The sequence below is a fragment of the Leguminivora glycinivorella genome, chromosome 23, assembly GCF_023078275.1.
Source record: "Leguminivora glycinivorella isolate SPB_JAAS2020 chromosome 23, LegGlyc_1.1, whole genome shotgun sequence".
NCBI classification, from domain to species: domain Eukaryota; kingdom Metazoa; phylum Arthropoda; class Insecta; order Lepidoptera; family Tortricidae; genus Leguminivora; species Leguminivora glycinivorella.
In genome coordinates, this window is record NC_062993.1 from 8,742,121 (window position 1) to 8,756,004 (window position 13,884).

General features: G+C 36.2%; 2 protein-coding genes across 5 annotated transcripts in view; both read left to right on the plus strand.

The window, feature by feature from the left end:
• Nucleotides 1-13,884, plus strand: part of LOC125238169 (ileal sodium/bile acid cotransporter-like) — a 47,855-nt gene that overhangs the window by 21,625 nt on the left and 12,346 nt on the right. For 3 of the 4 annotated variants that reach the window (XM_048145439.1, XM_048145438.1, XM_048145441.1), the window contains exons 2-4: nt 9,250-9,425; nt 11,591-11,755; nt 12,764-12,894. In XM_048145439.1, coding sequence (XP_048001396.1) covers nt 9,263-9,425; nt 11,591-11,755; nt 12,764-12,894 — 459 coding nt within the window. In that variant the 5' untranslated portion in view covers nt 9,250-9,262. Of the gene's footprint in view, nt 1-8,368; nt 8,447-9,249; nt 9,426-11,590; nt 11,756-12,763; nt 12,895-13,884 lie in introns of those variants that run through there. The other variant, XM_048145440.1, reaches the window with a different exon arrangement.
• LOC125238172 lies at nt 4,796-5,529 on the plus strand. The gene is made up of 2 exons (XM_048145447.1): nt 4,796-5,254; nt 5,294-5,529. Exons 1-2 carry the CDS (start codon nt 4,879-4,881, stop codon nt 5,428-5,430), a joined length of 513 nt encoding a protein of 170 aa, XP_048001404.1. The 5' UTR covers nt 4,796-4,878; the 3' UTR covers nt 5,431-5,529.

Here is a 13,884-nt window from a genome sequence, read left to right on the forward strand (position 1 = left end):
CAAATCAGCAAATTACACATTAAATTCGACACTTGCAATTTACATTTGTATTGTAACGATTATCAATAAGCAGTATTAAAACTCATTAAATATCGAATTATCTTGATATCATTCTTGGATTCTTCTCACGCGTAGGTACTGTAATTGTTTATAGCCTATACCTATTATTATTTTCCATTGTTTACCTTTAGTGAACTGTGCAGGGTTCCATACGAGACATATATACATGTTAGAGTGTTCTACACGTGATTTTAGATCTAGATTTTGGCCACCCAGTCTACAACTGTACTGTCAACCTATTAGAATCCTAGGCCACTTTAGAACCCTGTCGTATTGACACCGTGCTTTATTTGCTATAGAAGTCAGTTTGACTTTTACTGTGAAAGGGTCCTAGTCCTACAGTGGCCTATTCTAATTGGTTGACTGTACACAATACCTACAGTCAAGTTAATAAATATGTGTACATTTTTTCACCTTCTTGCATCGAGTTAAGGTGAAGAAATGTTGGATTCGTGGAAGACTAAAGTATAATATTTTTAATGACTCGTACCATTTAATTTCCACATAGACATAACATATTGTATCTGCTATACATTTATACCAGAAGAGTATGAATAAAGTAGATATTTCGTGCTATGTCTATTTGGAACTGTTAAGTCTGTACCTATTTCAATTCCTATTCTTTCAGTTATACATATTTTATAAGTGCGAAATATTTGTCGAGTTCCAGACATCTTTATCTAATCAATTAGTCATAAAAACAATATTGTCTTCGGTTGCCGCGATAGTTACTCATGAAATAAAACTATTTTAATCATAAAAACATAACGATGTAACTACCAACCGTCGGATATACCTATCAGTCCATCACTCGCGTTGGTCACGCAAAAGCAATAACTGAAATAACTTCAGTTTTATTATCACCTTCAGTGGAATAATAACTGAAATTATTCAGTTATATTCACCTTCAGTGGAAGGAAGCGTAATTAAAATACTTATTCTTGGCGCCCTTGGGCGCTCTTTGAAATGGAATTATTAATGGACATACCAATATTATCTTTGGACATCTGAATAAGCGTTTAGGGAGAACTATCACAAGGTTATATAGTCATTTTGAACTTTTAGGTTCAGGTTTGTTTAGATTAGTCTTTAAATAAAAGTAATAAGAAAAAATAGTTTTAACTTCATCGCATGGTTTAAACGTATAAAAAATTAAAATTTTGAAAAAACCCCCGACCGCGACATAGTGGCCCGATTTTTATGAAACATGGCTAAGAACACTCCCGACTAACTCAGCTTTCAAACAAATAAAACTAAATCGGTTCATCCGTTCGGGAGTTACGATGCCACAGACAGACACAGAGACAGACAAACAGACAGACACGTCAAACTTATAACACCCCGTCGTTTTTGCGTCGGGGGTTAAAAAGTCAATTTGCGCGTTTTCCTAGAGATTTTTTTCCTTCCATTGTCTGAGTACCCACAACACAAGTCTTTTCGAGCTTATACTGTAGAGTTTAGTAAATTTTTGTAAGAATGTTCTAATATAATATTTATATGTAGGTATTTATTGCACCATATGTCGGTAAGTCCGTGGTCCAAGTAAGCATTTTGACATCAAAATCGATTACTGCCAAACCTGTCACGGCTAACGGCTACCACTGCTTACATTTCGCAATTGTTAGCGAGAGGCGGTCTAACCGGTATAATATTAAACATATACTTACACATCAAATAAAACATAATATGAGGAGTCTTTTTCCAAAAGGGTTAAGGGGTTTTCATAAGAGATATGACCCGTTTTGTTAAGACAGTCGTAATTTATGTATTTTGCATTCCACTTGAGTCTCTAGGTATGGTATTTCGATAAAAACCCCATAAATCTGCGAGACTTTAGTACAAATACTTCCTTAAATTGAAATAATTACAATAGGGTTTACCCTTTTGGAAAAACGGGTTCGGGTTAGAATTAAAATACGCAGACTCAATAATGATTCATGTTGCATCTTGAAAAAGCAGTATTATATTTTCTAGTTTAATGATGAATTAATCCATGATGACTTTGATTATCTATTTTTGCATTTATAAACCGGATTTTCTTGTCTTTTTTCCCCATTTTATTTACCTGCCTATTTTAAAATATTTAATATTTATATCGTTAAGTGTCCTTAGAGAAATAGAAGCTTAAATCCCCGCCTCTCATAATGCATTTACATATTTATAGTATTTATACAGCACACAGTAGACATTTTCACAATCGTCATCACATTATTCGTCTAAAATTTGGAATGCATTCGGGACAATCCGTTTATTATTCTCCTGGCTGCCCCTGATCAATTATACAGTCCATATCGATGAAACCACTTCAATGGTCTTGTATCGGATGGACGTATTTTTTCTATATTCTTTAGAAATCATAGAAAGAAATAATAGAAAGAAAAACTTTAGAAATCTGAAATTAAGATTTTGTCCTTTTGCTAATAGTGTAATAAGGCCTTATGCCATATGGTATCTCTTTTCTTTTTACTTATTTACGACCTCCATTAATTTTCACAAAAAAAAATTACTTAACTACGGTTTCATTTAATTTTGTGATTTCCGAGAGAAAATCCGCGACATTTCCAAAAAAAATGAATATTACTCCTTTAAATAATTTGTATTTGTAGCTATAAAGCTGACCAGATTAATCTTGCTAATATCCCAAAAGATAAAATAAAGATTATAGATTATCTAAATCTTTGTTTAATACTAAAGTCCTTACCTTGTTAAAATATTCGATAACGCCTCGTGCAATTTACCTATTATCATGTTATCTTCTACGTGACCGCGTGCACGGGAGATAAATTTATCCGTGAATAACTAATCAGCTATTATCTAATTGTTATTGGTAATTTGGGTATCGTGTATGAGTTTTAAAATGTTCCCTAGTAACTGAATAATATCTTGTACCTTTGAGACCAGACTAATGTGTCTTGAGATATTATGTTTTCAAAGTTCAAAGCAAGCATACTGAAAATAATAAAATCAAGACATGTTGATGATGTTATACATACAGTACAGTCGCGATCAAATATATCGTAGCTGCCAAATCTCTCTGACGTTAGAGTGCATGTTTTGATATTTGTGAGAGCTTTGGCAGCTCCGCGACTATACAGAAGGAATAACTACATCAACCGGAAGCTGTCTTAATGTCTGTGTACCGCCTATTCACTAAATGTCTTTTGAACATACACAAAAGATGTCTAGCTTAACGGATGTGTATTCATTCAGTACCGGTCATTATCATTAAGTAATGCCTTAATATCGCAACTTTGTGAGCTCATTGCAATCTAAATGTACCCCAAAAAACAAAGTACCTAATAACCATAAACCTTAAAATAAGTACTTTGTGAGTAACATGCTTAAATTCAGTACTTATTTGCGCGAATGAATACCGTTCTTGCGATTGTATAATTGTATAATCCTTTCGATTGAAAATCTGTAAAAGTTTGCTATATACTCGTACTTTGAATTTGTAGATCCAATTTTCACGAATACTATAGGTACAGATACAGAGATTTGGTAGCAAGCAACGTCGAATATTTAAACCATTTGACGTCATATAGTTAAATAAGACATTAGCAGATATTTATTATGACTCAATCACGAAAATACCTATTAATCCTATGCTTAGGAAGGTTTATGAAGTCTCAAGGTTTTGTTGTCAATTATTTTGTTAGGTTAATACAATATTAGACGCTGACTATTATACACACGCTTTACAGAAATATACCATAGATTGCTCACTTGCTCTTTTTAAAGAATAGTCACGCACGATGTAGTGGCTACTGGGATACATCAGCTTTATTTGACCTATAGTACACTTACTTTGTTGGCTTTATTATTCTTACATAATTGAATTCGATAATGCCCGGTGTGTTATAACCACAGTGACGTCACGTTATCCATTTATCTCCACGTTTGACTACTATCTAAAGAAATACATACATGCTTAAGAGCGCTATGACAAAAAAAGGCGATATATTGTAAAATGTACAATATTTATCGGCAAAATTGTACACTTTACTCATACTAAAAGACAGTTAAAGTACTTGTTTCAGTTAGAAAATCTAATTAACTGTCGGTTCATTAAAAAACATATGGATGAAAAAGCGTTTTCAATTAGTAATGATTTTTTTTCTGATGCTCGTTTAGGAAAAACCGCGCGAAGCACAGATTTCGGAGCTCTTATTATGTACAATTTCATAAGCTCACTCTCATAAATGCGGTAAATTTAAATTCCTAATATCTTGTACTTTAGGCCTATTAAACAATATTTATCATTTAATCCTTTGAAATTGAGAAATTGAAAGTAAAACGAACTCAATTTTGTCTTGAAAATACATCGAAACAAGTGATCATTTCTCCGAAAATCTACATGTTATCGAAGTTATTTTAGTATATAAATAATCTGCACAATGTGCTTAAACTGCTGTTATCCATTTGTCGTTATAATATTTTATCATGATTTTTTGCCAATTTTTTGAAAACTAGCCTTCCTGTCGCTATTTTACCGGCGACGGACGCCTGCGATTTCAGTGCCGCGCCGGAGCTCGAGGAGGTAAGACGTATGTCGCTTTGGTCTCCGAGTTTTCATCGCAAACGTCGAGAATATTTATCGTTGTGTGGGTCGGACGCCTTGTTTATACACGGGCTATCCTCGCATTGTGTGTGTGTAAACAGCGACCAACGAATTTGATCCTAGATCCGTAAATATTTGCTTTTGATCCTAGATCCGTAAATATTTGCTCGGTAGGCGGGCTTAGGAAACTGTTACTAGTCTGTGAGCAATATGCTAACAGTCATGGTCTTAAATATAATTGCTTTAAAAGTGAATTAATGATTTTTAAATCTGGTAATAAGTGTCCTGAAGAGGTTCCTCCAGTGTTGCTTAATGGAGTGCCATTAAAAAGAGTGTATGTATTTAAGTACCTTGGCCATGTATTATGTGATGATATGTGTGACGATGAGGATATAAAGAGGGAGCGGAGGGCGCTGGCGACCAGGGCGAACATGCTGGCACATAGGTTCGGGCGATGCACAGTGCCTGTCAAGATAACTTTGTTTAAAGCTTTTTGCACATCACTATACACATGTGCACTATGGGCCAGCTGTACGCAGAGGGCGCTGGGTGACCTCCGCGTCCAGTATAACAATGCGTTCAGGGCGCTGTTGCGGCTGCCGCGCTGGTGTAGTGCATCGGGAATGTTCGCGCATGCGCGCGTAGATGGTTTTCAGGCCATGCTGCGCGCGCGGTGCGCGGCATCTTTGTGCCGCCTGCGTGGCAGCCGGAACAGCCTTCTGGCCGTCTTAGCTGATCGCTGGGATAGTCAGCTCCTCATACACTGGACTAGAATGCACTCGGTGGTGGCCACCTACACATATAACTGAGTGTATGTGGCTGTCACCAAGGCACCTTAATTAGAATTAGAATAAGTTTTTTAAAAAATGTATTTTGCTCACTGTATGGACTTTGGTCTGAAATAAAGATATTTTATTTTATTTTATTTTTTATTTTTATTTTGTAATACTTTGTTATGTTTGAATGTTAAAGTATTACAACATTGTGATGATAAAAATGTGAAAATTACAATACGGTCAAGATGATAAGACACATCAAGATGGTACTCGGGATCTGATGATGGAGCCAGAAGGTGGTCACCAGTACCAGTGAACCATGTAAGTAAACGACTTCGTGTTTAGGCTCGTTGGGTTCGTCTCAACAAGACCTTTGACAAGAGGTGGTACTCAGGGTCTGATGATGGAGCCAGATGGTGGTCACCAGTACCAATGAACCATATAACTAAACCCAGAGATGGGGAAATCGTAATCGATTCCGGATTACACGATTACTTGATTTTACTTTGTAATCTGACACTACTGGGTGTCAGATTACTTGTAATGTAATCAAGTGAAACGGTAAATTACCATTACATGTAAAGGAATCACTAATCATCTATACAATCATTACTATTACCAATAATTCGGAATCATAGTCGATTCAAAATAACTGAAATTATTGACTTGATTACTTTCAGATTACGAATATGTAGTACCTCAGATGACTGTCACTTTGATACAAAAGTCATCATGGGTGTTGTAAAATAGGTTTTAGGGGGTGCTGATTCCAAAATTAATGACCAATGTGGAATCTGACATTGCTGACTGTCACTTTGACACAAAAGTCGTCATGGGTGTCGTAAAATAGGTTTTAGGGGGTGCTGATTCCAAAATTAATGACCAATGTTCAATCTGACATTGCTGATTGTCACTCTGACACAAAAGTCGTCATGGGTGTCGTAAAATAGGTTTTAGGGGGTGCTGATTACAAAATGAATGACCAATTTGGAATCTGACATTGCTGACTGTCACTTTGACACAAAAGTCGTCATGGGTGTCGTAAAATAGGTTTTAGGGGGTGCTGATTCCAAAATTAATGACCAATGTGGAATCTGACATTGCTGACTGTCACTTTGACACAAAAGTCGTCATGGGTGTCGTAAAATAGGTTTTAGGAGGTGCTGATTCCAAAATTAATGACCAATGTTCAATATGACATTGCTGACTGTCACTCTGACACAAAAGTCGTCATGGGTGTCGTAAAATAGGTTTTAGGGGGTGCTGATTCCAAAATTAATGACCAATGTTAAATCTGACATTGCTGACTGTCACTTTGACACAAAAGTCTTCATGGGTGTCGTAAAATAGGTTTTAGGGGGTGCTGATTCCAAAATTAGTGGCCAATTTGGAATGTGACATTGCTGTCACTTGACACAAAAGTCGTCATGGGTGTCGTCAAATAGGTATCCGGAGGTGTTTGAAAACTAATGACCAATTTGGAATCTGACACTGTTGACTGTCACTTTGACACAAAAGTGATCATGGGTGTCTTCAAATAGGTTTTCATGGGTACTGATCTCAATATTAATGATCAATTTGGAATCTGACATTGCTGACTGTCACTTTGACATAAAAGTCGTTATGGGTGTCATCAAATAGGTTTCCAGGGGTACTGTGCAATGTCAGGTTCCAAATCGGTCATTACTTTTTAAATCATTTCATTAATTTTGGAATCAGTACCCCTAAAAACTATTTGACTACACCCATGATTCCTTTTGTGTCAAAATGACAATTAGCACTGTGAGATTCCAAAATAGTCGTTAATTTTGGAATCAGCACCCCGGAAACCTTTTTGACGACACCCATGACGACTTTTGTGTCAAAGTGACAGTCAGCAATGTCAAGATTCCAAATCGGTCATTAATTTTCAAATCAGCACCTCCGGAAACCTATTTGACGACACCCATGACGACTTTTGTGTCAAAGTGACAGTCAGCAATGTTAGATTCCACATTGGTCATTATTTTTGGAATCAGCACCCCCTAAAACCTATTTTACGACACCCATGATGACTTTTGTGTCAAAGTGGCAGTCAGCAATGTTAGATTCCACATTGGTCATTAATTTTGGAATCAGCACCCCCTAAAACCAATTTTACGACACCCATGACGACTTTTGTGTCAAAGTGACAGTCAGCAATGTCAGATTCCACATTGTTAATTAATTTTGGAATCAGCACCCCCGCAAACCTATTTGACGACACCCATGACGACTTTTGCGTCAAAGTGACAGTCAGCAATGTCAGATTCCACATTGGTCATTAATTTTGGAATCAGCACCCCCTAAAACCTATTTTACGACACCCATGACGACTTTTGTGTCAAAGTGACAGTCAGCAATGTCAGATTCCAAATCGGTCATTAATTTTTAAATCAGCACACCCGAAAACCTATACTCGTGGTATATGCACTTGAAATGTGAAAGTGAAAATGCTAGAATGACATGTAAACCACGAAGTTGTATAGTCATATTGTTCATTAGTATTGGTGACCACCATCTGGCTCCATCATCAGACCCTGAGCACCACCTTGAAGTAATTAGAATTGTATTTGTCTTATTTTATCATCATATTAATATATACTTTACTCTAATACTTATCATATAACAAAAGCAAATATTTGGGATGGGGTCTACTTTTATAATTATTACTTTAATTTTTTAAATAAATTTTAACATAATTGATATTATTTCGCGCTATATTCTCGTATTTTCGTACAAAATAATGTTTATTAGAAACCAAAAGTTTATATCGAGATAGTAGATTGTGGTTGTTATCAAAATTCCATAGAAAGGATCAAGATTGTTTTGTCCATTATTGTAGTGCGAGCGAGTGATAAGACGTGCTAGAAAGGGTCGGCATATTGGGCTCGCGCGGCGGGTAAAATACCTAATTTCGCCCGACGCCGAAATGTTATAACGCTCTTAAGATATCGATAATGGCCAACTTATAATACAAGTTTAAAGATAGTTATCCTTTTAGTTATATCGCGTCGCTCGACCTCGCTAGGTGGGTTTTTGTGCAACTTAAAATACGCAAATTCTAAGTTTTTGTGATCGTTTTAATTCGGTGTTTACCCCAATCTGAATGTTACTGCCGGCTTGTACTGATTTGAAATTTAAAATAATTTATTGTAATTTTATTCGAAGTGTGACGCATTTGTATATTGTTTTTTAATACGTGTTTCTAGTTTAGTGTGTTCTATTTTATTTGCAGTGTTAATTCGCGTAATTTTCTAGTATATTCTTTATAAATATACAATATGAAACCGTAATATTTTGTTGTGTAAAATGTGGTAAAGATCATTGTTTCGTTACCAGTTAATTTGAATATTACCGGCACACAATTTCACGGTGAATTTGTTAACCTTGGTTGGTACTTTTAGCACCATTGCACAAGTCAAGTTGCATTAATTCATCGAATGTCTAGGCTAATAGGTTAATATCGACTGGAAACTGTGATATATACCTAAAACTACTGAATATCAATAAAAAAAATTTGTTTATTTTGAAGTGAAGTTATCATTGACGTTCCGATAAGTGACTTTATAAAGGAGTTTGTTTTTTTGTGTGGGTTTCATGGAGAAATGTTACAATTTATACAAATTAATTTTTTTGAGACGAATAAATAAAGTACACATACTACTATAGCTGTTCATTTCTGATTTTGTCGTGCTGGCAATGAAACTAACTGTAAAGTAGGCCTCAAAAGTTTATAGAAAGTGGAGTAACCAAAGAAACATAAAAAAAAATATTAACCTACTTTTTAAAATCTGTAAAATATCTTTCTAACAGAATCTTCCTTGTCCACAGTTAACCAGCGACCATGTGCCCAATATGGCCGCTGCACCTCATCGTGCTGTACATCCTGGCGATGTGTCCTCTGTGGGTGTTGTGCCAGGCGGCCCCGCAGCTCACAGCCTACTTCATACCGGACCAGGTCTCTGTACACATGGATGATTACTACATGGTCAACGTTACTGTCAATGGTTAGTAATCTCTATTCGTAAACGAACCAAATTTTATTATATTTTTACGTAAAAAACTGGACCCAGAATTAATTTAAAAATGGAAAATGGAAAAAGTTCTTGTTCAAGGCTACATTGCCAAGGCCCAGGCAGTGTTTTCCACTTATAAATAAATATGTTGTGGGCTTATTCCATCAGGCGGAACGTATGTCTGTTTGCCACCGCCGTGGTATAATGTTTTTAAGTCTAATTGGGTATTAAATTAAAAAAAAACTGGCTAGTTAATCCTTAGATATCGATTAAGCAGATCAAATGAATTATCTGACAGTGAATATATTATCAATCATCATTATCATGGTTTTGGTAATCCAATCTTTTATTAGTTGTGTTATAGGCTTTTTTCACATCTAATATATGATAAGAAGAAACTGACTGACTGACATATCAACTCACAGCCGAAACCACTGGTCCTAGCGATTCCGAATTTGGCACGTAAGTTCCTTTTAAAGTGAGATCACTAAGAAATGATTTTTCAAAATTCACCTCATAAGCGGGTGAAATGGGGTCTAAAGTATGTATAGGAAAACTAGATTATTTTGATAATTTTATTCGAAACTTAGTACGCGGGCGAAGCCGCGGGAAAAGCTGGTATTAAATAGAGTAATAATAGGACTTCGAATGCCACTTCCTCCATGTGGTTAGCATCACATTACAATAGGGTGAACCCCTTCGTTAAGTTTGAGTTCGTTACACCAAAATGACTTTCAAATAGGGTCAATTAACTGTCAATTAGAAGTCTAGCTTAGTACAAAAAGATGTACGAATGGTCAGTTATATGCGTCATCAAAGGTATGTTTAGACTCTGAGATAACAAAATGAATGTAGACTATTGATTGAGCTGTGACCTGGGTGGCCGAGCGGATAAAGAGGCATTTCCCGCGATTGGAAAGTACGCTGGTTCGATTCCAGCCTCAGGCACCAGAGGACTTGGTCACTTTTTCTTTCATATGTGTAATTTATTTCGGTTTTAATTTAAATACATAGTAGTGTGACTACTTTAAGACAGCACAAGTTAAAATATTTTCAATAGATTATAAATTAACTTGTGTTCATTAGAATTGATTTAGCAGCGCCATCTCTCGAGCTGTGTCGAAACCAACCTGAGTTTGGTTTACACGGGGGGCAAGAACCATACCGTTCTGCCCTAGGGGTGGACAGAGGGCGCTACGAGTCCTTGTATAGATTACTTATATGAGAGATAATTTCGACCTCGACAGCTGTGACCTGGGTGGCCGAGCGGATAAAGAGGCATTTCCCGCGATTGGAAAGTACGCTGGTTCGATTCCAGCCTCAGGCACCAGAGGACTTGGTCACTTTTTCTTTCATATGTGTAATTTATTTCGGTTTTAATTTAAATACATAGTAGTGTGACTACTTTAAGACAGCACAAGTTAAAATATTTTCAATAGATTATAAATTAACTTGTGTTCATTAGAATAGACTATTGATTTTCATTACTTATAAATACTGTAATCTGCATATGCTATCTATACCAACCTCAAAGTCATGTCATCCTTCAAGTGTCATCTGTGTCATTTGATTGGAGTTCAATTAAATAATCATTTATACAGTAGCGGAAAAAAATCAAGCATACTGGTTTTATATCGAAAACATTAAGTCGAAAATTCTTAAAATTAGACTTTTATATGAAGTAAACAGCTATTGGATCATGATTACAAATATGTATTTGAATATTTACGGGTCTTAGGACCACTGCACGTGGCCCGTAGCCTGATGCGGATTAGAGACTTTACATACTTTACACACACCAATAGTGTATGTCACTAATATTGATCTTCTTATTATAAAAACACAAAATAGCGAATCCTACTAACAATATAATATAGATGGATAGATTAATCAATCTCAGAAGTCGTTGGTATGAAAATTACATAACATCATTATTTTACTATTTGAGGCCCACGGGGCTAACCTGCATAACTCGGGCATACGAATTGTTTTAAAAATAACGGAATATTGAAAAACGGAATATCGGATCGGAAATAGCGGAATATGTAATGTTTGATTAATTTCATGTCGCTGTAACTTAGAGCGCCTTTTAACCGCATAGAAATGTGGTTAGGGAGTGGTTACACAATATAAACTAACACAATATTTGTCCACAGGCACTGGGATACAGGCTAACGACGAACTAATACTGTCGTCGAGCGAAGAACAGCTAGCTACAGCCAAATGGCAGAACTCGGACGGGCCTTCGTACGTGCTCAGTGAAGACCATGCTAGTAGGGGGCACTTCGAAGGCGTCATGCAAGTCGACGGGGTGTTTTTAGGTAAGAAAATCATGCCAAATTCAGATGATAAAAAAATATAGCCAAAAACCGAGAAGAATCTTGGTACGTTCCCATTTATCGGGGTGTTTAGGAGGGGAGATGTTTGTGAAGGGTTTTTAGGTAAGTAATACAGTAGATTGAGTGATGAAATGGTAGACCTCAGACGGGCCTTCGTACTTCGAAGGCGTCATGCAGGCCGCCGGGTGTTTTTAGGTATGAAATTTCATGACATTTGTGTTTTGTACAAATTTCTAATAGTTATTTGTTATACAAGGGTGCAAAGTTGTATTTTAACACCGAGTGTGGAATTGAAAAACGAGCAAGTGAAAGGATTCTATAGTTGAACCACGAGCAAAGCGAGTGGTTCGAGAATAGAATCCTGAACTTGCGAGTTTTTTAACACACGAGAAGTAAAATACATTTGCACCCGAGTGTAACACAAAACTTTTCCCCTCACTATATAGCGAGGAAACTACAACGCAAAAAATGCATTTATCACTGCTTCCAGTAGTTCTACAGGTGGTAAATCATCTTTATTACTAGATTCACCTACTTTTAGTAATTTTAAAGCAGTTAATTTGACTTTATTCAAGGTCAAATTACTTTTCCCACTAGTGGATAAAATACATTTTTACCCGCTGGTATTAAAGGACAAAACACGTGTTTCCGAGCTAGTGAGGGGAAAATTATATTTATAATCGTAACCCACAAAATATCCAAAATGTTTGCTTTTGTGGTAACCAGTCCGAACTATACAATCACTTAACTCTATTTTCGACCATTACAATTTTGTGTAAAGAAGCGAGGCATTCCGCACGGTCGCCATGTAAACAGTCTAGAAACCATATACTTAGATTACTTAGCAAAGAAGTTTGATTCGTCTTGTCTACTCATATTTCTCTGAAATGTACACAATGCCATGCAATGCAATATGAGATGTAGTGAAATTGTTTATCTATCTTTAAAATAAGATTCACATTAATGGAATATTTTTTTGGTCCATTCCAGGATTCAGTGAAGTGAAGTTATCCACCAAACGCGGTACCACTGAATACCCCGTCGACAACTCGCTTTCGGTGACAGTACTCAGGCCAGAGCGGGTAATAGACTCCGTATTCGTCACCAGCGTAGCTCTATTCGTAAGTATATTACTAAAAATGTACCTAGTTCAATAAGTGTCCAAGAAATAATGGCACGACTGAGTACCCCGTCAACCCCGTGAGTAATTCGTAGTCTGTCTTAGACTGCGTATTCGTCACCAACGTGGCTCTGTTTGTAAGTATATTACTAAAGATTTACCTAGTTCAATAAGTAAGAGTGATAGAGATATCTATTTATTTGCTTCCAAGTACACATGAAATTTTACATTAAATGGTAACATGGACCCGAGTAGGGTATTGCAAAATTAGTGTCCAATAAACAATGGCACAACTTAATACCCAGTGGGTAACTGGTCGGTCAGAGTACTGAGACCTGAGCGAGGCATAGACTCCGTATTCGACATATTAAACACACAAAGATTACTTCTTTCTAAGATTACAATACAATACAATACAAATATTCTTTATGTTCACCAATATAACAAAATTACATCACATAACTTTAATTAACTATGGTAGACAACAGGCGGTCTTATCGCTAAAGAGCGATCTCTTCCAGACAACCTTTGGGTAGTAGAGACAAGACACAAAAAACAACTGATTTGAGTAGGTGATGCAGTGAGTGATAGAAAACGTCAAATAATCTTAATACTAATAAACATACATAAATAGGAATTAAAATAAACCTAAATATACCGTACATATGTAAATACTATAACAACGCAGCTACGAATGCACATAGATCAAAAACAATGCGGCCAATAGCAATTTATAAATCTTTACCAATTTCTTGTTAAGTTAAATACCATCTGCGTTTTATGTGCTGGAGGGCTGTAGGTATTTACTTTAGCTACATTTTACTCGTAGCACCACGTTTGTGAGCGTCAGGACCCCTGGACCACTACAGATATTTGATGTTTAGTACATACTAAAATTTAGTACCTATTTGATACTATTTGGTACCTGAGTACATATATTTGGTACCTCCACTGATATCGAAAAATCGAGCGAATAAAGTGGCCAGACATT